At 38.7% G+C, this 24,808-nt stretch overlaps 1 protein-coding gene across 1 annotated transcript in view; it reads right to left on the bottom strand.

The window, feature by feature from the left end:
• Positions 1 to 24,808, bottom strand: part of PLD5 (phospholipase D family member 5) — a 433,085-nt gene that overhangs the window by 21,563 nt on the left and 386,714 nt on the right. Inside the window, exons 6-7 of the mRNA XM_057729806.1 lie at positions 18,858 to 19,055; positions 5,074 to 5,210 (exon numbers count right to left, since the gene is read on the bottom strand). Coding sequence (XP_057585789.1) covers positions 5,074 to 5,210; positions 18,858 to 19,055 — 335 coding nt within the window. The remainder of the gene's footprint in view (positions 1 to 5,073; positions 5,211 to 18,857; positions 19,056 to 24,808) is intronic.

The raw sequence follows: 24,808 nt of genomic DNA, 5'->3' as shown, positions 1-24,808 counted from the left end.
GTTTCAATTTGCATTTCTCTGATGATTTGCAATGTTAAGCATCTTTTCCTGGCATGTTGGCCATCTCTACGTCTTCTTTGGAAAAATGTCTATTCAAGTCTTCTGTTCATTTTTAAATTAGGGTGTTTGGGGGTTTTTTTGATCTTGAATTGTGTGAACTGTTTATATATTTTGGATATTAACCCCTTATTAGTCATATCATTGCAAATATAATAATTTTCATGTTTCTAATTGTAGCCTTTTTTTTTTCTCTTAGAGAAGTCCCTTTAACATTGCTTTTAAAACTGCTGCTCTTTTAGCTTTTGTTTGTCTGTAAAACTTTTGATCTCTCCATAAAATCTTTTAATGAGAGCCTTGCCAGGTAGAGTATTCTTTTTTTTTTTTTTCTTCAGATCTTTACTGGAGTATAATTGCTTTACAATGTTATGTTAGTTTTTGCTGTACAGTAAAATGAATCAGCTTTATATATACACATATATCACCATATCCCCTCCCTCTTGAGCCTCTCTCCTATCCTCCCTATCCCACTTCTCTACATCATCACTAAGCATGGAGTTGATCTCCCTGTGATATGCAGCAGCTTCCCACTAGCCATCTATTTTACATTTGGTAGTGTATATACGTCAATGCTACTCTCTCACTTCGTCCCAGCTTCCCCTTCCCCACCATGTCCTCAAGTCCATTCGTTATGTCTGCATCTTTATTCTTGCCCTGCCACCAGGTTCATCAGTACCATTTTTTTGTTTGTTTGTTTCGTTTTATTTTTTGTTGTTGGTTTTTTTTTTAGATTCCATATATATGTGTTAGCATACGGTATTTGTTTTTCTCTTTCTGACTTACTCCACTCCGAATGACAGACTCTAGGTCCATCCAACTCACTACAAATAACTTAATTTCATTCCTTTTTATGGCTGAGTAATATTCCATTGTATATGTGCCACATCTTCTTTATCCATTCATCTGTTGATGGACATTTAGATTGTTTCCATATCCTGGCTATTGTAAATAGTGCTGCATTGTGGTACATGTATCTTTTTGAATTATGGTTTTCTCATGGTATATGCCCAGTAATGGGATTGCTGGGTCATATGGTAGTTCTATTTTTAGTTTTTTTAAGGAACCTCCATAGTGTTCTCCATTGTGGCTATATCAATTTACATTCCCACAAACACTGCAGGAAGATTCCCATTTCAGGTAGAGTATTCTTGGTTGTAGGTTTTTCCCTTCCATCATTTTATATCATATTACTTCTTTCTGACCTGCAGAGTTTTTAACGAAAAGTCAGCTGTTAGCCTCATGGGAGTTCCCTTGTATGTAATATGTTGTTTTTCCCTTGCTGCTTTTAATATTCTCTCTTATCTTTAATTTTTGCCATTTTAATTACCATGTGTCTTGTTGTGGTCCTCTTTGATCCTGTTTGGGACTCTCTGTGATTCCTAATGTCTGTTTCCTTTCCCACGTTAGGGAAGTTTTCAGCTATTATGTCTTCAAATATGTTCTCTGCCCCTTTCTCACTCTCTTCTCTTTCTGGACCCCCTATAATGCAAATGTTAGTATTCCTGATGTTGTCCCAGAGGTCTCTTAAACTGTCTTCATTTATTTTTTTTCCTTTTTCTGTTCAGTGTCAGTGATTTCTACAAGGGTGAGTCAAAAATTATCTGCACTCTGGCTGTAGAATTTATTTTAATTAACTTTTAGAGAAGACAAATACATCATTTTCAACACAATCTCCTTGCTTTTTCAGTACACTTTGTCCATCTGTCAACAAGCTTTCATATTCCCTCATTAAAAAATGTTTTAGGCTGAGCTGCGAGCCACGAATGCCCTACTGTCTTCACTTCTTCATCAGAAGGGAATCTTCACCCTCATAGGGCTGCTTTCAGGGGACCAAACAGGTGAAAGTCTGATGGAGCAAGATCAGGACTATAGGGAGGATGCTTTAACACCTCAAAATGAAGTTTTTGGACAGTGTCAACAGTGTGGGCAGAAGTGTGCCGATGTGCACACCCTCAGACCACAAAAAACGAATCACTGCAGGCTGCTCTTCTTTCGTGCAAATCACAACTGGGGCATCCATTTTTGCTTGCACCGCAGTTACAAATGAACTGATGTAACACATTCACACCTGCCACAGCAGTGACTGGGGAGACAGTAGCCTTGAATGGAAAGTGCCGATAAGACAGTGTGGCCAGCAGAAGTTTTAATATAGCTGAAGTGCGGATAACTGACTCACCCCCGTACTACTCTGCCTTCCAGCTTGCTGACCCATTTTCCTCCGTATCATTTGGTCTGCTGTCGGTTCTTTCTAGTGTATATTTCATTTTGGTTATTGCATTATTCACCTCTGGTTGGTTGTTCTTTGTCTTTTCTAACTCTTTGTTAAAAACTTCCAGCTTCTCAGTCTTTTCACCCATTTTCTCCTGAGTTCTTTGATCATCCTTATGATCATTACCTTGAACTCTTTCTTGCATAGCCCACCTATCCCCACTTTACTTAGTTCTTCTGGTTTTTAATCTTATTCCTTAGTTTGGAACATGTTCAGTTTTAACCTTTGCCTTCATCTGATATGAACTGAAAGAATGATTTTTGCTGATGAAGATGTTTAATGGTCATGAGACCCCTTGGTGGAGGAAAAACCTCTGGTTGCTGTCGGTGCAGACATGCTTCTCTCTTAGCAGTCAGTTTCTATTTTTACCTTCTGTCCCTATAAGTCCCTCTGTGCCCCTTTTGGCAGTTGGAGTGCAACTACCAATGCCTCTGGATCTCCATCTGCCTGATTCTGCCTGTATGTAATTTACCCACAATAAACTTCATAATTGCTTTGTTTTCTGTTGTCAAAGTTCCTTCCCAGTTTGGAGAGTATATTCAATACCTCTGTCTACCAACATCAACCGTTTCTAATTTGGTAGCATGTGAATTTTTTCTCTTCCATTTTATGTTTAGTGTGCAGACTAACACTTAAGTTTGTATGCTATTAACACACTGATATTTGTTTTTTGTTTTCTTTACTTTTTAAAATTAATTAATTAATTAATTTACTGGCTGTGTTGAGTCTTCATTGCTGCACGTGGGCTTTCTCTAGCTGTGGCGAGTGGGGGCCACTCTTTGTTGTGGTGTGCGGGCTCCTCATTGCCATGGCTTCTTTTGTTGCAGAGCACAGGCTCTAGGCACGTGGGCTTCAGTAGTTGTGGTACATGGGCTCAATAGTTGTGGCTCACGGGCTTAGTTGCTCCGCGGCATGTGGGATCTTCCTGGAGCAGGGATTGAACCCATGTCCCCTGCATCAGCAGGCAGATTCTTAACCACTGTGTCACCTAGGAAGCCCCAACACACTGATATTTGAAAACATCTACTTCTTTATTCAAGTTGAATTCATGCTTGAAAAATTTCTCTGGGATGATGTAAAAACAAGTAACCACTCTTTAAAAAAATTTTTCATTCATATGATTGAGAAGAATTTAATTTTAACCTTGATGTTTGAACTACTTCTTATGGCTCTGATGGCTTTTCATTTAAAATGCTCAATATATTAACAGGTTTGAAATATCTTAAGTATAATAAAAGAACTGCTGTTTGAATAATAGTAGTAATGGTATTTTAATAATCAAAATGCAAGATTTCGGTCAGTTTCTAGTTCTTTTAGTTTGCTCTAATTTTTATATTTCAGAGATATTTTAGATTATCCATACTAATTCCTTCTCCCTTGGGTATGAAGGATCTTAATTTTGTTTGTTTGAAGGGACTTCATGGGATGAAGGTTTTGCCAGTTCTATACAATTATCATACTATCCTAATAAGTCCATAAATTTGACCTTATTCTCCTTCTGAATAACAGGAAAATCAGGTAAAACCTATCTAATATGTTTCAAACTCTTCCCAAAGTGAAGCTGAAGTCTGAAACAAAAACTAAAACCAAACAAACAATAAATGGGAAAAACATAAAAAGGAGAGATTGAAAAAATGAAAGTATATGGGAAAAAACCCATGAATGTTCAAAGGGTGCACAATATTTTAAAATAAAAGTGTCTTAATAATGTGGATCTTGCAGCCTGAAATGTTTATGACCATCATTAATAACTTCCTGGGAGAAACACATGTTTTGCAATCTTAAAGTCATTTGCATAAAGAAGTTGTATATTATGTATATGTGAGGTTGACAATATGAAAAATATTCACGCAATATAGGGCACATTGAATTATTTAAACTCAGTAAATGGTTATTTTGAAATTGTAATTTTCCAAATTAAAAAGGTTGCAGGTTGTACTCCCAGAAATGTGCACTTTGGAAACTTGTCCTGGATTAAATGGACTATTCATAAGATTTATAAGCATCCAAATCTCTGCATTCCCAGCAAAAAAGCAAAAGTGGGGAAATACTTGGGTCCTAGCAATGCATTTAGGCATGCAATGATTTAGGGGCATTAATTCTGCTCCTAAGTTTATTCCAAGTATTTCCACACTTAGTGATGAATATTAAAAATGAAAAAAATCAAAATAAGCAAAAAACAAAAACAAACAAAAAAACCTCTCCATTTTAAGATGCTCTCTTCCTTTTACAGATGGATGGATTGACTGACAACATACATATTTTAAGTTTCCTTCCCCGTTAAGTGGAAAAGATAGTATGAAAATTTAGCATTTAATGAAGACTCACATAAATACAACAAAGTGATGCCTCCTTTAAGGAAAATCCTGCCAGACCTGCTCAGTTTCAGTATGTCCTTTCAGGTACATCTCAAAAGATTTTTTTCAAATAATTTTAACTTTTTAATTTATTTTTCTAAATAATTTTCAAGTTGAAAACAGCCCAATCTTTATTCTAAAGTTGCTCTCATGCTTATAATGTAAACTACTGAGGTGGTTCTGTGAGATGAGACCCTGAGCCCTTAAAATGGACTGAGGGAGGAGATGCATCATGGGCGAGCTGCAAATGTACACTGAGAAGATGTGAATGGTGTGCAACCTAATGTGACCTGACAGCATCTCAGTGTTCAGGTGTTTTCTCCTGTGGTCCCCAGATTAGTGCCTGGCCCTGGAGACGAGCTTCTAAGTTGAGATTACACACTCACTGACCTTTTGGTGCTTGTGCTGGAGATAGGCAGGTAGTCCATGACTGCGATGTACACATATTGCTTGGCATCATCTATTACACTGTAGATGGCATCTATGTCAAAGCTTCTGTTTTTAGGGCAAAAGAGTTTGGGAGAATTCTGTGAAAACACAAAAACCAAACTTTTAGAGTATTAATTTTTGTCATCTGGGGAGTTCTCCCTTTTTGTTGTTATTTAAAATTTAAAAAAATGAATCTTGGCTTTTAACCAATTTGCAAACCAACTTTCCACTTTTTTTAAAATAAATTTATTTATTTATTTATTTTAAGCTCTTTATTGGAATATAATTGCTTTACACTCTTGTACCAGATTTCGAGGTACACCAAAGTCAATCAGCTATATTTATATTCCCTCCCTCCTGTGACTCCCCCCCACCCTCACTGTCCTGGCCCTCTAAGGCATCACCAGTCACCGAGTTGATCTCCCTTTGTTATACAGAAACTTCCCACTAGCTATCTACTTTACAGTTGGTAGTGTATATATGTCTATGCTACTCTCTCACTTCGTCCCAGCTTCCCCTTTGCCCCCCGCCCCCCAAACCCTGTGTCTTCCAGTCCATTCTCTGCATCTGCATCCTTATTCTTTTCCTGTCACTGGGTTCATCAGTACCAATTTTTTTTTTTTTTAGATTCTGTATATGTGAGTTAGCATACAGTATTTGTTTTTGTCTTTCTGGCTTACTTCATTTATGAGATTAGACAAATACATTTTCAGTTCTATTAAAGTTGAGGTAAGTAGAAATCAAGGTGTGGTGGGATGGGTCTCAAATCTGTCCTTTAAGTTGGTTTTGGGAGGGAATTCTTATTTTCAATATACACACTTATTTTTATAGGAGTGCTCCAGCTTTAAACTTATGTGACTCTGGTATACATCCTTGTCATACGTAGTTAATTTCCTCAGACATTACCATATATAGTATACACACACACACACACACACACACACACACACATATACACACACACACATACAGCAAGCCATGTATGCTCGAAGTCATTTCACTTGAAAAGTAATGTGGCCATAAAGATGTTCAAGACAACAAAAGTCTTGTTATTTTTTCTTTTTCCCCAAATCTTTCATTGAGTGAGGAAGAAGAGTGTTGATTGTTGAGAAAGGGTCATCAGTCATTCTAGAGGGAAAACCAAGTGACTTATTAAGATGCCAAGTTCAAAAGGAGAGACAGGGACTTAAGAAGAATGAAAAAGGAGGCAAAATTATACTTGAGGTATTTTTCTTATGTTACTCAAAGTGGTTTCCACCTTACAGGAGTATGATGTTTTTAGATAAAGTTGCTGTAGGAAGGGAAAAATGTACTTTGGTTTTCTCATAGGTTTTCCACTGGCTAAGACTGAAAGGAGCACTTCTGCAGTTCCTGCATTACCCTGACAAGTAAGACAACAAGTAAAGGAACACAAACAATGCGATGGGTGTTTAGTGCCAAAGCCCAAATAAATGGTTTCTGGAACTGCCTGGAACGGCAGTACTGGGTCCTTCATCAAATGTTCTGACAGTAATAGCAGTCAGGGTCCTGGACAAATGTTTGGAAACAACTCCCCTTCCTGTGCTGGTGGGAATCCCTATCCCAGTTTAGAGAGAGGAAAGATGAAGCTAGATGCCCAACTGAGGAGGAGTGTGGGGCTGAGAAAAAAAGCATGTTGAAGGGCCATACCCACCAGGTGTCCCTACTCAGAATGTTGTCTTGGCAGGTGAGTATCAGAATGAGTTTTTGATTTAAATAACTTTTCTTCTGGAATGAGGATGAGCTTCCAAGTATTAACAAAAATAATACTAAGGCTAAAAGAAAGAAATAAACCACAACAAAAAAGCCCCAAACAAAATAATAAAAAATAAAAATAAAAAACAGGGAGACAGGAAGATGGTGGAGGAGTAAGACATGGAGATCACCTTCCTCCCCACAAATACATCAAGAATACATCTACACGTGGAACAGCTCCTAAAGAACCCTTTTTGAATGCTGGCAGGAGACCTCAGACTTCCAAAAAGGCAAGAAAATCCCCATGTAACTGGGTAGCGCAAAAGAAAAAAGGAAAAAAAAAAGAGAGAGCGAGACAAAGGAATCTGGAGGACATGTGCCCCTGTGGGAGGGAGCTGTGAAGGGGGAAGAGTTTCCACACACTAGGAAGCCCCCTCACTGGTGAAGACGGTGGTGGGAGTGAGCTTTGGAGCTCCTGGAGGAGACAGCAACAGGTGCATGGAGAGCAGAGCGGAGAAATCCCCACATGGAGGATCGGTGCCAACCAGTACTTCCTAGACTGAGATGCTGGTCTGCTCTCCCATTGGGGAAGGTGGGGGCTGGGTGCCGAGGCTGGGGCTTTGGAGGTCAGACCCCAGGGAGAGGACTGGGGTTGGCTGTGTGAGGACAGCTTAGCGGGGCTAGTGCACCAGAGCTAGCCTGGAGGGAGTCTGGGGAAAAGCCTGGGCCTGACGGAGAGGCAGGAGACCTTTGTTTTGGGGGGCTTGAGAAGTGGCTCACCAAAGGAGCTTCCTGTTCCACGTGTTCACAGATGGCAGGGCAATGCCTACATAAGCGCCACCATGGGCCGGGGCTGTTATATCAGAACACAGAGCCTGCTACCGCAGACACCAAAAGTCCTGTGTGCAAGGCAGGTCATTGTCCACACCCTCCCAGCAGCCAGTGCAGCCCGCCACCACCAAGGGTCCTGCGTTCTGGGACTAACTTCCCTGGGAGAATGCACGGTGCACTTCAGGCTTACAGCGACCTCTGCTGCTGCAGGTACTCTGCGCACGTTTCAATTGGACTGCCCTATCCCTCCTTCCTCTTGGCCTGAATGAGCAAGTGAGCCCTAATCAGCCACTTTAACCCCCTCTTGCCTGGGTGGGGAACCCAGAGCGGCCCATACTCAGAGATGGCACCAAAACAAAAACTGAGCCCCAGGGACTGTGGGACCTAAGAAAAGAAATGGAAACCTCTCCACACAGCCACAGGAGGAGCAGATTAAATACCCACAATCGATTTGGTAGACCCTGAATCTGTAGCTTACCTGAATAGATGAGTAGTCCTACAATTGAAACTGTGGACTTTGGGGGCAACTGCAGAATTCGCGGGCAAATACACACAGGAATAAGACCAGATCAGAGTCTGAGCTAACACCACAGTGACCAGAGCAGGTGCAGAGACCTACACAGAAGTATTGGAGGACTTCCTGGTTTACTTTCCACTTTTGACTTGTTTCTGGTTCTATGTATTTGTTAGCTTAGCTTTTAGACTACATTTTCGTATGTGGGTTTGTTTATTGGCTTGGTTGCTCTCTTCTTTGTTTTCTCTCTCTCTCTCTTTTTTTCTCTTTTTCTTTTCTTTTTGTGAGTGTGTGTGTGTGTACGTCTCTTTGTTCGAATTTGGATTTTGTCTGTTTAGTTTTGTTTTTACCATTTGTCTTGGGGTTTTGTCTGTTCCCTTTCTTTCTTTCTTTCTTTCTTTCTTTCTTTCTTTCTTTCTTTCTCCTTTCTTTCTTTCTTTCTTTCTTTCTTTCTTTCTTTCTTTCTTTCTTTCTTTCTTTCTTTCTTTCTTTCTTTCCTTCCTTCCTTCCCTTCTTCTTCTTCTTCTTCCCTTCCTTCCATACTGTGCAGCTTGCAGGGTCTTGGTGCCCTGGCCAGGGGTCAGAACCTGGGCCTCTGAGGTGGGAGAACTGAGACCAGGATGTTGGACCACCAGAGAACTCCCAACCCCATAGAATATTAATCAGTGAGAGCTCACCCAGAGGTCTTCATCTCAACACTAAGATCGAGCTCCACCCAACAGCCAGAAAACTCCAGTGCTGGATGCCTCATGCCAAACAACTAGCAAGACAGGAACACAACCCCACCCATTAGCAGACAGACAGCCTATAGTCATACTAAGCTCACATACACCCCAAAACACACCACCAGATGTGGCTCTGCACATCAGCAGAAGATCCAGCTCCACACACAAGAACACAGGCACCAGTCCCCACCACAAGGAAGCCTACACAAGCCACTGGACCAACTTCCCCACTTGGGACAGACAACAGAATTAAGAATAAATACAACCCTGCAGCCTAAGGAAAGGAGACCCCAAATACAGTAAGTTAAACAAAATGGGAAGACAGAGAAAGATGCATTAGATGAAGGAACAAGGTAAAAACCCACAAGACCAAAACAAATGAAGAGATAGGCAGTCTATCTAAAAAATAATCCAGAATAATGATAGTAAAGATGATCCAAGATCTCAGAAATAGTATGGAGGCACAGATGGAGAAAATAAATGTTTAACAAGGAGCTAGAATAGCTAAAGAGCAAACAGTGGGCTTCCCTGGTGGCCCAGTGGTTAAGAATCCACCTGCCAGTGCAGGGGCCACAGGTTTGATCCCTGGTCTGGGAAGATCCCATATGCCTTGGAGCAACTATGCCCATGCACCACAACTACTGTGCTCTAGAATCCATGAGCCACAACTATTGAGCCTGCATGCCACAACTACTGAAGCCTATGTGCCTAGAGCCTGCGCTCTGCCACAGAAGAAACCAGCACAATGAGAAGCCTGTGCACCACAACGAAGAGCAGCCATCGCTCACCTCAGCTAGAGAAAGCCCATGCACAGCAATGAAGACCCAACTCAGGCAATTGAAAAAAAAAAGGCAAACAAGGATGAACAACACAATAACTGATATTAAAAATACTCTAAAAGGAATGAGTAGCAGAGTAACTGAGACAGAATGGTTAAGTGACCTGGTAGACAGAATGGTGGAAGTAACTGCTGTGGAACAGAATAAAGAAAAAAGAATGAAAAGATTTGAGGATAGTCTCAGAAACCTCTGGGACAACATTAAATGCACAAACATTCGAATTATAGGGGTCCCTGAAGAAGAGAAAAAGAAAGGTCTGAGAAAATACTTGAAGAGATTTAGTCAAAAACTTCCCTAAGATGGGAGAAAAAAATAGCCACCCAAGTCCAGGAAGCATAGATAGTCCAAGACAGGATAAACCCAAGGAGAAACATGCTGAGACACATACTAATTGAACAATCAAAAATTAAATACAAAGAAAAAATATTAAAAGCAGCAAGGGAAAAGCAACAAATAACATGCAAAGGAATCCCCATAAGGTTGACAGTTGATCTTTCAGCAGAAACTCTGCAGGATAGAAGGGAGTGGCAGGATATATTTAAAGTGATGAAAGGGAAAAACCTACAACCAAGATTACTCTACCCAGCAAGGATCTCATTCAGATTTTTTGGGGAAAACAAAAGCTTTACAGACAAGCAAGAAATAAGAGAATTCAGCACCACCAGACCAGGTTGACAACAAATGCTAAAGGAACTTCTCTAGGCAGGAAACACAAGTGAAGGAAAAGACCTGCAAAAACAAACCCAAAACAATTAAGAAAATGGTAATAGGAACATACATATTGATGATTACCTTAAATGTGAATGGATTAAATGCTTCAACCATTCAGACTGGCTGAATGGATACAAAAACAAGACCCATTATCTATGCTGTCTACAAGAGACCCACTTCAGACTTAGAGACACAAAAAGACTGAAAGTGAGGGGATGGAAAAAGACATTCCATGCAAATAGAAATCAAAAGAGAGCTGGGATAGCAATACTCATATCAGACAAAATAGACTTTAAAATAAAGACTATTTCAAGAGACAAGGAAGGACACTACATAATGATAAAAGGCTCAATCCAAGAAGAAGATATAACAATTGTAAATATTTATGCACCCAACATAGGAGCACCTCAATACATAAGGCAAATGCTAACAGCCATAAAAGGGGAAATTGACAGTAACACAACAATAGTAGGGGACTTTAATATCACTTACACTGATGGATGAATCATCCAAACAGAAATTAAATAAAGAAAGACAAGCTGTAAATGACACATTAGACCAGATGGACTTAATATACACCAACAACGAAAAATCAGAAGGAGAAATTAAGGAAACACTCACATTTGCCATTGCAGCAAAAAGATTAAAATACCAGGGAATAAACCTACCTAAGGAGGCAAAAGTCCTGTATGCAGAAAATTACAAGACACTGATGAAAGAAATCAAAGATGATACAAACAGATGGAGAGATATATCATATTCTTGGATTGGAAGAATCAACATTGTGAAAATGACTATACTACCCAAAACAATTTACAGATTCAATGCAATCCCTATCAAATTACCAATGGCATTTTTCACAGAACTAGAACAAAAAATTATACAACTAATATGGAAACACAAAAGACCCTGAAAAGCCAAAGCAATCTTGAGAAGGAAAAACCGAGCTGGAGGAATCAGGCTCCCTGACTTCAGACTATACTACAAAGTTACAGCAATCAAGACAGTATGGTACTGACACAAAAACAGACATATAGATCAATGGAACAGGAGAGAAAGCCCAGAGATAAATCCACAGATGTATCGTCACCTTATCTTTGACAAAGGAGGCAAGAATATACAATGGAGAAAAGACAGCCCCTTCAATAAGTGGTGATGGGAAAACTGGAGAGCCCCATGTAAAAGAATGAAATTAGAACATTCTCTAAAACCATACACAATAATAAACTCACAATGGATTAAAGATCTAAATGTAAGGCCAGACACTATAAAACATTTTAGAGGAAAACATAAGCAGAACATTATGACATAAATGATGCCAAGATCCTTTTTGACCTACTTCCTAGAATAATGGAAATAAAAACTAAAACAAACAAATGGGATCTAATAAAACATAAAAGTTTTTGCACAGCAAAGGAAACCATAGAAAAGATGAGAAGACAACCCTCAGAATAGGAGAAATATTTGCAAACAAGCAACCAATAAAGAATTAACCTCCAAAGTATACAAGCAGCTCATGCAGCTCAATAGCAAAAGCAAACAACCCCATTCAAAAATGGGCAGAAGACCTAAACAGACGTTTCTCCAAAAAAGACATACAAATGGCCAACAAACACATGAAAAGATGCTCAACATCACTAATCATTAGAGAAATGGAAGTCAAAACACTATGAGGTATCACTTCACACCAGTCAGAATGGCCATCATCCAAAAATCTAGAAACAATAAATGCTGGAGAGGGTGTGGAGAAAAGGGAATTCTCTTGCACTGTTCATGGGAATGTAACTTGATAGAGCCACTATAGAAAACATTATGGAAACTCCTTAAAAAACTAAAAATAGAACTATCATATGACCCAGCAATCCCATTACTGGGCATGTACCCCAAGAAAACCGTAATTCAAAAAGATACATTTACCACAATGTTCACTGCAGCACTGTTTACAATAGCCAGGACATGGAAGCAACCTAAATGCCCATCAACAGATGAATGGATAAAGAAGATGTGGCACATGTACACAATGGAATATTACTCAGCCATAAAAAGGAATGAAATTGAGTTATTTGTAGTGAGTTGGATGGACCTAGAGTCTGTCATACAGAGTGAAGTAAGTCAGAAAGAGAAAAACAAATAACGTATGTTAACGCATATGTACAGAATCTAAAAAAATGGTACTGATGAACATAGTGGCAGAGGAAGAATAAAGATGCAGATGTAGAGAACGGACTTGAGGACACAGGAAAGGGGGGAAGGGGAAGCTGGGACAAAGTGAAAGAGTAGTATTGACATTTATACACCACCAAATGTAAAAATATATGGCAAGTGGAAAGCTGCTGTATAACACAGGGAGATCAACTCTATGATTGGTGATGACCTAGGGCATGGCATAGGGAGCATGGATGGGAGGCTCAAGAGGGAGGGGATATGGGAATATATGTATAAACATAGCTGATTAACTTTGTTGTACAGAGGAAATTGGCACAACAGTGTAAAGCAATTGCACTCCAATAAAGATTTGAAAAAAAATTCTAGTAAAATAAATAAATAAAATAAAATAAAAAACAAACAAAAACCAACACTAGTCCTATACTTTTTCCCCAGCACACACATATGCAGATACCCCATCTGTCACCAAGATAGATGGCTTAGGCTTCTGCAGTGTCTGTCATGTTGTCCCTCCCTCTTACTCCAGATTGCTGTTTCCCTCATTCAGGCACTGGTGCTGTTTGCTGGGGCTTTTTTATACCTTCTGAACTCATTTCCCTTTTTCCACGATGCTTAAAAGACAAACAAACAAACACGTGTCACTCTCAGGACTCCTGGTTTCTTGGAATTCAGTCTGATCTCATTGGGAGGGATGTATCCATGGCTTCTGAGACCTGGCCCCTCCATTTCTCTGCCTCTCTCATTTGCTGGCTACAATGCCTTCCGTACCCCAAACCAAATTAATTGTCAGTCCCTGGCTATGCTCTCATCTTGTCTGCCTCTGTGTATTTGCTCCTGCAGCCCTTTTGGCTGATGTGTTTTCCTATCTTTGCTTATCAGAGTCCTATACATTCTCTATGTTCTAGGTCACATGCTATCTCCTCCATGAAACTTTTTTATACTGTCACCTAGAGGCTACTTCTCCTTTTTTTGTCCTCCCATAATATGATTTATTTGTTATATTATTTAGGATATTGAAACTTATAATTACTCACACTTCTCTCATCTCCTTGCCTGGACTGTTACTACCTTGATTTTAGGAACTGTGTTTTACTCATTTTTCTATCTCCATTAATAAATTAAATATTCAAATTAATTAATTCCCCAGCCTGTTGGGTCTGCTTTAAACATTCTTTAGGTTTAACATGGAGAAGCTAAGGATCTTATCTCTAGACAGGACCCTGGGTCAACTCTGAAATGTGTTCAAATGCCCATGCTTTTGCTTCACTTAGGAATTTCCTGAACTTCCTTGCATGTTCCAAAAACTGGATTTTGGTTTCAGGGAGGAACAAATTTAGACACAGAGTTGCTAGTCTCTTTATATTTGCTATTATCTAATAAGTTTGGATACTATGCCTTTGGTGATACAATACTTACATGTTGGCAATGTGCCAGGTTCCACTATTTGTAACCCATAGCATGCTGGGCATATCCTTTACACTTCCTGAGTCTCTGTTTCCAATGAGCTAAGAACAGTAACAAATCTTTCACATTGATTTGCCTTGAGGCTTAAATAAGAGAAGGGCTTATTCCTCTCTGGGTCTGCTCCTCCTCTGCACTTGCTTTCATTCATTCATCCATCAAATTTTACTAAGTACCTGCCATGCACCCAGCTCAGTCTAGGCACTTGGCATACATCAGTGATCAATATAAGACTCCTGCTTTGTGCAGCTTCATTCCAGCACATGCTGCATTGTATTGCATTCATTCATCTGTGTGATTCTCCACCAGCTTGTGAGCTGCTTGGTTGTATGTCTCTGGCACCTTGCACCATGCCATGCTTAGCACATATTATATACTCAAATATTTGTGGAATGAATATGAAATGCTTCTTAACAAGTGTTGGAGACTTGTGACCCACCTCTACTCCTAGTTGGAGTTGCTTCACTCTAGGTGTTTCCACCCATGTGTGAACAGACATTTATTTATCCTTGCCTTTTTGTTTCCTATGTTCCCATTGCCTAACCCAATGCCTAGAGCATGGCAGATACTTCATGTGTTTATTAAGGAAATGCATGACTATTTGTATTAGTACCTCTGCCACTAGGGTCATGGTAGTACTTGACTGCATGTCCTCTGATCTGACAGAGGAAATTAACTAGTTCTGATTGTTTACTTAGAGAGAAGGCTGTTAAGTTTCCTTCTTATCATCCCTGAATTTTCTGAGCCTTGCACTGTGTACTCCTTTATTCCATAGCAAAATATACAGAGAAGGAAAATACAGATCCTTTGTTTCAGCTCTGTGATGATCTTTTACCAGTCAAGTGCTCTTGAGGCACCTTGATTATCAGTAATCTATGTTTCTTTCTTACATCAGTAAATGCCTTATAGTTGCATGTACCTTGTTTTGCATATTCATTAAAATACTTGCTTTAGTAGGGTTTTGATTTATTTCATAACAGTTTCCTGATTTAAAAAAAATCCATACACCATTCCCAGAATATATATGCTAAAATGTAATTAAACACGAAAAGACAACCCACTGAATGCGAGAAAATATTTGTGAATCACATACATTCTTGTATCTAGAATGTATAAAGAACTCTTACAACTCAATAACAAAAAAACAAGTAATCTAATTGAAAAATGGGCAGAGGATTTGATAGACATTTCTCTAAAAAGATATACAAATGGCTAGTAGTGCATTAAAATATGCAAATCAAAACCATATATGACAAATTTTATACCCACTAGGAGGGCTAAAATAAAACAGAAAATAGCAAGTGTTGGCAAAGATGTGGAGAAATTGAAACCCTCATTTATTGCTGGTGGAATTGTAAAATGGTGCAGCTGATTTGAAAAAGTTTGTCAGTGTCTCAAAATGTTTAACATAGAGTTACCACAGTACCCAGAAATTCCACTCTTAAACATAAAACTGAAAGAACTGAAAACAGATATTCAAATAAAAATTTGTACATGAAGGTTCATTGGAGCACTCTTCACAATAACCAAAAGGTGAAAACACCCAAACGTCCATCAACTGATGGACAGATAAATGAAATGTGACATATCCATACAATGGAATATTATTTGTCCATAAAAAGGAAAAAGTACTAAGTCATACACTTTGAAAACATTATACTAAACGAAAAAAGTCAGTTACAAAAGACTACATATTGTATTACTTTATTTATATGAAGTATTTGCATAGAAAAAGGCAAATCCTTAGATACAGAAAGCAGTTTAGTGGTTTCTAGGGGCTGAGAGAAGGGGAAAATGGAGAGTGACTATTAATGGGTATGGCTTTTTCTTTGGTAGTAACGAAAATATTCTAAAATTAGAAGGTGGAGATAATTGTAAAACTCTGTGACTATACTAAAACCCACTGATTTTTACACTTTAAAAGGGTGAATTTTATGGTAGTAAGTTATATCTCAATAAATCTATTAAAATGTAATTAAAATATATAGCAGAAATTCTAAAGGGGAATTTAATCATATTTTTCAGAGCAGCACCAAGTTCTATTCAATGTCTGCCTTTACTCACTAAATAAATCTCAGTTGACATGATTGATGGATGAATGAACTAAACAATAAACAACAAGAAATGAAATCTGTTTAGCACTGAGATCAATAAAAACATACCTGAACTAAGTAGTCTTTATCTTAGAAATCAAATGCATAATCTCAAGAGCTCTAAAAAGAACTCTACAAAATAGGACAAAAACTCAGCTTATTGTTCCTATCTTCTGATTTCAACAGGGAATGCAAGAAAATTAGAATGACATGGCCCCAAGTTATTAGAGATCACATACTTAAATGTAACCAAGTGCTTCATTGTGTTCTATGAGAAAATTAGAAATAATTCACATCTATATCATAACTTAAAATTTATATTTAACCATGCTAAGTTATTAATCACCTAAAATCTAATTTGGGGAATGATAATTCTTAGGGCCTTCAAATATATATATATATTGTGTGTTAATTTAGTCTTGGAACTGTCAGCTTATAAAAATATAGTATACTATTTTAAGATATTTTACAATAAATATGTTGAACTTAAATAAATTTGTCTTGACATTTGTTTGGCACATATATTCAGAAAATTGTATGTATCCTGGAACTTATTGATATTACTACTGATAGAACAAATCCAACATTTTTTGCTGCTTTAGGGAGGCTGAGGGTGGTACTGGGAGTAACAATGATGAAGACAGTACAATATATGAAACTTCGAGCCTTATAAAATAGTGGGAGGGATAATAAATAAGTAGTTACAAAAACATGATAAATGCTTTTAGAGGCGAGATCAAGGAGCTCTGGGCAAATGACACCAATTCCAATATTGGGGGTTTTCTGACTTTATCTTCCACCTGTTAAGATTTTATACCTCTGTAAAAACAGTGTTCAATTAATATTGTTGAACTGAAATTCAAAGATAGGCTTGAGATATTAATATGAAATGGAAAATAAAATAATAATTTAAAATAAAATAAATAAAAATAGAAAATAAAGGTACTGCATGGTTTAAAGGACTATACCTGAAGGACTGTTAAAAAAGCTCAACTTATTTTGTGGCGAACTGTTTAATAAAAATCAGTTTGTAAATTTGCCCTCAAATACAACAAATCCCTTGCACTTTCATAGATTTTATTAAAGGCCCTCTCTCTGAAGTAGATACGTTAACTTTGGGATCAACAAAGGAGGACTCTCCCACTTTTTTAAGGGTCAGAATTTAAATTTATGCAACAAACACATTCACTCATCTCTAAGATTCAAACTGTAAATTCAAAATCCAGCAATTATCTGAAATTTGTTTATAATTCATCTATGTCTTGCTGCTTCCATCTCTTCTACTGGACCCTTGGGATGTCATGTTACCATCTGGATTAATGGTCCCTTGGCAAATTTCTTATTGCAACTAATCTACAAATTGAGAATAATATCTGGTTTTCTTGTCATATAGGGTTGTCTTGAGAGGAAACAAAATGGAATATATGCAATCATGTTTTAGTAAAATGCCCTATATGATATGCTACATGCTACTGCATTACTGACCTCCACACATACCATAAAAGGGGTTTTTTTAGTCCTACTTGATGGAAATCTTTCATAGTCTATTTTATGTTATTCACACTTAGGTGAATTTATTTAAGACAAGCAACTTCAATTTTCTCTCTACTGCTACATTTCTAAATTTTCAAAATGTGCTTTCATTTTAACAGGCAAAAAGGCCACCATTCACTCTTCCATGAAAGCTCTTCAGTGACATAAAAGTTGTTGCCATAGAAGCACTGCTTGGCAGTGGAGAAACAGCCATATCAAATTGGGAGCATGGTTTAGAGAAGTTTACCTGAGCCTCAGGATCAATTCAGAAGCCTGATTCAAATCAAAATTCTAAAGTCTCATCCAGGTCCAATGGATCAGATCCTGGGGAGTGGGGAGTGGGGAGGGGGGCTATAAGTTTGCATTTTAAACATGTTACCTGTCTGGTTCTCAGATGCTTTATTTTATTTTATTTTATTTTATTTTATTTTATTTTATTTTATTTTATTTTATTTATTCATTATTTTCTTAGGTCCTTTAAAGTTTGAGGACCAGGAATCTAGGTCCAGATATTTACACTGTCCACTCTCAGCAGCACTGTGGTGATAGCTGTGGTGTGTGCGCAGCCAGGTGATGGTTTTCAAGTGTCGTCAGAGGCCTGGAAACTGTGCTCTGCCCTTTTGGATGGGCCTCTTGTCCTCCAGCCCCAGTCAAATACAATAGCTCTGCTTTTGTCTGTTTTATACACTGGGGTTCCCTCAGATTTGTTTCATTAGAGGGTTCTATTGCTAAAATCAAGTCCAAAAATCATTGATGAAGGGCATAAAAATAGGATCTGGTATCAGAAGATCTGGGTGCTTGTTTTTCTCTTGGTACCTGCCATCTGACAGTCTTTGTGCCAGTAGGTAAACTTCAATATTTTCATTTGTAACACAGTCATAATACTGTGTCTACCATAAGGGGTGATTACGGGAATCAAATCAGATAATGCAAAGTATCTGAAACTAGGAATGATTACATGTATTGTTATAACTAGGGACAGCATATGATTGAGTATAAGAATGGATATATTTTAACTCTGCAAGGGATGTGTCAGAACGGGTCTGTCGAATTTATTTTTTGCCCAACACAAGCTCACACTTGAACATTCCAACCTAATAAAGGGCCTTTGGAGGAAGGAGGGAGGAGGGGAGGAGGAGGAAAAGAGGGCAAAACTCACCGACACAAATGCTTGAGATTTGGTTTCATTCAACTGAAGCTGCAATTTCTTTTCATTGTCATAGACCCCATAGAGCCTCTTGGACCAGGTCAGAGGTACTCTGCTCTTGAATTTTAATGAACTATATAAAGCGAATATTCTTTGTAAATCTAGGACCAGGCAGCTGCAGTTGTAGAAGATGACACCAAGTTCTTTCATCTGTGAAATTAAAATCGAAAGCATCAATGCCATGTACATGTGATGGTGTTATTCTCAGAGGAAAAAGATGCACAAGAATGAAGTAATAATGATATTTTTTTCTTGTAGTTGTCATACTCTAACAACTATATATATATATATAGATATATATATATATATACACACACACACACTGTATCTGTAAGTATGTAAATGCAACCACATTATGGTATACAGAAATTATGCATCATTAAAATGCTTAAATATTTAAGGAGAAATTTTGCTAGAGTTTTGTATATGAGCTCTTATAGATAATTTTTCCATATTCACCTACACTTTTTATATCAGCTCTTCAGATTCTTTTCTTCAACATTAATTTTTTTGGTATGAATCCTTAAATCATGCATATATTAGAATGGTTTAGATCATGGATTCTGGAGTTGGATTGCCTGGAATTATGAGGGTGAGTCAAAAATTATCCACACTCTGGCTGTAGAATTTATCATAATTAACTTTTAGAAAAGACAAATACATCATTTTCTGACATAATCTCCTTGCTTTTCAATACACTTTGTCCATCTATCAACAAGCTTTTGTATTCCCTCATTAAAAAAATGTTTTGGGCTGAGCTGAAAGCCACAAATACACCGCTGTCTTCACTTCTTCATCAGAAGTGAATCTTCATCCTGGTAGGGCTGCTTTCAGGTGACCAAACAGGTGAAAGTCCAATGGAGCAAGATCAGGACTATAGGAAGGATGCTTTAACACCTCTAAATGAAGTAATCCAACACAGACTTAGGTTTCAAAAAGTTTGTGCGAGATGGGTACTGAAACAACTCACAGAAGCGCATAAACAGAAGCGTTTGGATATCTGCAAACAAAATCTGGACCAATACTCTAAGGAAGGTGAAAGTTTCTTGAAGAGAATCATTACTGGTGACGAGAAATGGACTCATCACTACAAGCCTGAGAGTAAACAGCAGAGTATGGAATGGGCGTGTGATCTAGAGCCCATGAGCCACAACTACTGAGCCCACGTGCCACAACTACTGAAGCCTGCGCACCTAGAGCCCATGCTCTGTAGCAAGAGAAGCCACTGCAATGAGAAGCCCGGGAACCACAACAAAGAGTAGCCCCCGCTCACTGCAACTAGAGAAAGCCTGTGCGCAGCAATGAAGACCCAACACAGCCAATAAATAAATAAATGAATGAATGAATGAATGAATGAATAAATAAATAAATAAACATTCTCAGCATTTATCATCCCCAGGGCTCCCCTTATGTACCACTTACCATCATCAGCATGCAATTGATCACTGTCTCCCTGTGCACTCTTCTTAGATTTTCTCCAGCAACATATTCCCAATGACTATTCTAAACAAAGGTTTAGTGTTCCTTTCCCCCTGTTGTGTAAGCTGCTTTTTGTGAGTTTTTATCTGCAATCTCTGACATCATTCTGCTTGACTACATTACAGCTTTAGAATTGAAAAGCAATGGAAGAAGCCAAGCTTTGCCCTCTAGAGATGTAAAGAGAATTTTACTTCCTTTGTGTATCGTCCTCTTAGTCTTAGAATGACTCAAACCCATTTCTAAATGTACATATTTGGTTTAGGCTGGTATCAAGTGAAGATGGAAAAAAAAGAAATTGGCTTCTGTTTTGCAGATTTTTCAATCAGAGCAAAACTTTTCTGAACTGTTCGGGTTTGAGACAATCCAGCATATACTATAACTTATCGCTTATGGAGAAATAACAACAGAAGTAGTACCAGTTTACTATAGTGCTTACCGTGCACCAGACACTGTTCTAAATGCTTTACAAGTCTGTGTTCACTTAAACCTCACAACAACCCACTGCACAGGTAAGGAAACTAACGTGTGGAGATATTAAGGGATTTGTCCAAACACACAGCTAGTGAGCAGGGAAGCTGAAAGATTAGTTTATTTATTTCATCTTTGGGAAGAATTACTGACAAAGGGGAGTGAGAAGTTCCCTTGGGTGAGGGTTAAGTCCTACGGTTTATATGTACGTAGCTCCTCTTTTTTCTGCCCTGGAACGTCTATTTCTATTAGCAGTCTCTGTTTCAAGGCAAAATAAGAATTAGGGGAAATGTAATTACACCAAAAGAACATTTTTTCTTTATTTTCTCAAAATTAGTGGAAGGGAGTTATGAAAGGAAATAAGTGAGGGAAAAAAAAGAAGCCCTCCCTACCCAGGACATGAGAAGCAGCATAAAGGGAGGCAGGCTTGGTCTAGTGGGTTTTATTGGTGACACAGAAGCCAAGGCAGGCACCTGATGGATGCTCTTGTCAGCAGAATAAGGGGACACACTAGCATCCTTCTTTGCTGCAGCTCAGAATAATTAATACAAGTTAGCCTAGCCACAGCTCAATCTATCATTTATGCATGTCAGGTTTGTTGTTTTCATGATTTTTATAGAAATGTGAACAAGTATTTCTTTAATTTTATTTTTTTTCTTTTTCTTTTTTTTAAAGAACTTTTATTGAGATACAGTTAACATACAATAAAATGCATGTATTTAGAGTGTACAATTTGGTATCCCAATCTCCCAATTCATTCCCCCCTCTTTAATTTTCTTGACAAAGACAAAAGAACTTGCAACTGTGAGCAACTCTCATGCATCCAGTTAGGTGCTGATTTATATTCTGAGTTACTGCAGGAAATGTAATTACTTGGAGCTCTAATTCGATTTTGTTTCTGCCCTCAAGGTGAAATTTTTGTTACTGGGGATGGAAAATAAAGAATTGAATCTTAGCAGCTCAAAGACAGCCTCCTACTCAGAATGTGCTCTCTGACCCTTTCACTTCCACAGTGGGTGGTCTATACCACTTAACTTCCTGATGTCTTATTTTCTTTGTTACCTAGTGTGAATAAAAATGCTTGCCAGAAGGAACATGACTGGAAAAAGGAGAATGTTAGAACCTTAGAAAATAGCTAGTTCACCCTTATTTCAAAATTAAGGAAACTGAGGTCCCCGAAGGGGAAGTGACTTGCAAGATCACGGAATAGTGTCCTGCGATTTCAGTCCTGGCTCTTTTGCCCAATAACGCTGTGCAGCTGCCTCACAGTGTTGCTTCATAGTGTGGATGAAGAATATTGCCTGCCACAGAAGTAAACAAAGCATGTTACTTTCTAAAGTACCATTATTCATTTGTCATCTTTGACTTTTGGCTGTAAGGAACTCAAATCAATTTCTTGTTTGCAATCACCCCAGACTGTCCACCCAGGACAGAAAAACAGGATACTGGCCCTAGATAGTTAACATGCATATTAAAGGAATGGTTTCAATGAGCCCAGACTCTTGGATCTTCCCATACATAGAAAGGCACTGAATTCATTAACTTGAGACTTTCTTTTTCTTTAGTTGGCAGAAATCTTTTGATGTTCAACTACCTGGTTTGTTTTGGCAAAACTCCGATATATCCTGACTCCTCCCTTACTTCTCAAAGCAATCTGAGAGCCTGCCTTTCAGGCTTAAGTCTTCACTATGTCCGTCTAACAAAACAATTCTCAAGTTATACGTTGTGCTTTTTTTTTTTTTTTTTTTTTCAGTTTACAGTAGGATGAATGAAAGGTATTGCCTTTTCCCCTCCTTCCTTCCCTTCTCTCCCTCCCTTCCTTCCTTCCATCAATGCATCATCTTTTATAAGGGTCTGAAAACTTTCCAAAGTACCACCATTCCTTTGGCATCTTTGACTTTTGGCTGTAAGGAATTCACACATCAATTTCTTGGCTTTAACTAGTCAAAGGAGAATCAATAGATAAAACAGTGACCAGAGAATATTAATGGGAATAATTTTAAAAGAATGGGGTTGAGAATGGAATGGGATGAAACAAATTGGAAAAAGTTTCAGTTATCTTTTGGAGTACTTTAATTTTATCCTGCCTCTTTAGAAGAGTTAAAAATGATTCCAAAATGTTATCACAGCTCCTCCTATTGTTCCTGTTTTCTCTTGGGCCCAGGTATGTATCAGGATATTAACATCAATGTGAATTTCATCCATTTGCCTTCTTCTTACACATGCAAAGATGAAATGCTTAAGGAAATCCAAGAGGGAGAGAAAATCTTTTCTAAAAAAAAATCCCACCAAATGTATAAATCTCATGCTACTCTTTTTTTTGCAGCCAAGCCACCTAATTGTGGGAAAAGGGGGCAAGTGGATAGAACTTAGCGGGTTTTCATTTGTACATTATAATTTAACAAAGTCTTTCAGTATTCAGAGTCTGCTTTGAGAACCTGAAGTAAAGAAAAGCTCTGAAATTTTTCCAATGGGAAAAAAAAAAGAATCCCCCTCTTCTTCCAGAGAAATGTTTTGCCCTCAGTCTTTTTCCTTCCTCTTGTTCATTCCTTGGCAGCTCTGAGCACGGGTTTGCAGGTTTCCTCCCTTCAGCAATTCCTTCGTGGGCAGCACTGTGACACTTTACTGACACCACAGTGGCGGAGCAACCAGGGCAGGAGGCTACCTAGCTTTTAAAATGAAATGTTACACCTATACTATTCCCAGCCCCATTGGTTCTCATGTCCTCCCTGTCCATGTAGCTCTAGAAACATCTCAGAGTGGTGAAAAGAGACTGTTCTCCTCTGGTCTGGGCCACCGCCGGGCTGGCTGGCAACTTGGAGTGTGATGGCCAGCCAGGCAGGGAGATTTCGTGGGTGCAGCAGGACTCAGGCTCCAATCCTAGTTCTCACAAGCTTCTGCAGTGTGACTGGGCAAGCTCCTTGACAGTTTGTGTTGCTAGTTGACCAGTTCCTTAATCTCTCTGTCAAGTGGGGATGACAATAACACTCATTGGGTTGTTGCAACGACGAAATAAACACATATGATCTGCTTAGGACAATGACCCCACATAGACTAACACGTGTTTGCTATTGTTATTATTATCCAATTACATGCACACTTCTGCCACACCTACGCTCTTCCGAGAAGGTTCCAGGCCATGAAGTGACCTCTTGCACTTTACATGTGAAAGTGATGAATGCACTTGCCAAGCTCTGCTGGGGTCTGGCTCTAATGGATTTTCCTCCCTCCCTTCCTGATGGAAAAGGGTAACCTCCGTCTTCTTTCTACCTCCTGCTCCCTCGCTTACTCCTCCCAAGGATGAAAGAGTGACATCCCTAGGGAATAAATGCAGCAGCAGCAGAAGCAGCAGCCGCAGGCACAGTGCAGGCCCGGCCTCATTCAGAGCAGCTTAGTCTCTGGACACTTGGCTCCTGCCCTCCACCAGGGCAGGCACAGAAGCAGCCTACAGATTTGCGGTGGCTATGCCTTTAACTTGGGCATGTTTAATTTGGGGGAAAGTAGTAGGAAGCCCAATTTGGACCACACATAAACTACATTTTCCATTCTGGCTTCATCAGTGATAAAGCTGATAGTTTGATCACCATCTGTCTGATTCCTGGAGGTGTTTTAAAAAATGGGCTGGAAGTCAGGAGGGTAAGAGAAAGGCGCTGTTTATCGGCTTCCTAAACTTCCAAGAATGAACTCCCTCAGCCACATTCAACTGCGGCTATTTCCATGGATTTGAATCAGGAATGAACACCCTAAGCTGCTTCCACCCTGCCTTTCATAAGGGAAACATTCAGCCAGAATTTTTAAAAGGTATTATTTCTTTTTGTTCTGTGTCATAACATACCCTTGACTTACCTATTTGCTTATAGATCTATTGTGTTTTTCATCTTAGCATTCACCACACCCTCCTTACCATGGTGCTTTGAATAGAACATTGCTCAAGGTATTCCAACATTGTTTAATGC

The sequence above is a fragment of the Hippopotamus amphibius genome, chromosome 3 (genome assembly GCF_030028045.1).
Source record: "Hippopotamus amphibius kiboko isolate mHipAmp2 chromosome 3, mHipAmp2.hap2, whole genome shotgun sequence".
Taxonomy (NCBI): domain Eukaryota; kingdom Metazoa; phylum Chordata; class Mammalia; order Artiodactyla; family Hippopotamidae; genus Hippopotamus; species Hippopotamus amphibius.
Note: the sequence above shows the minus strand (reverse complement) of the source record. Positions and strands in the feature narration are given on the sequence as shown.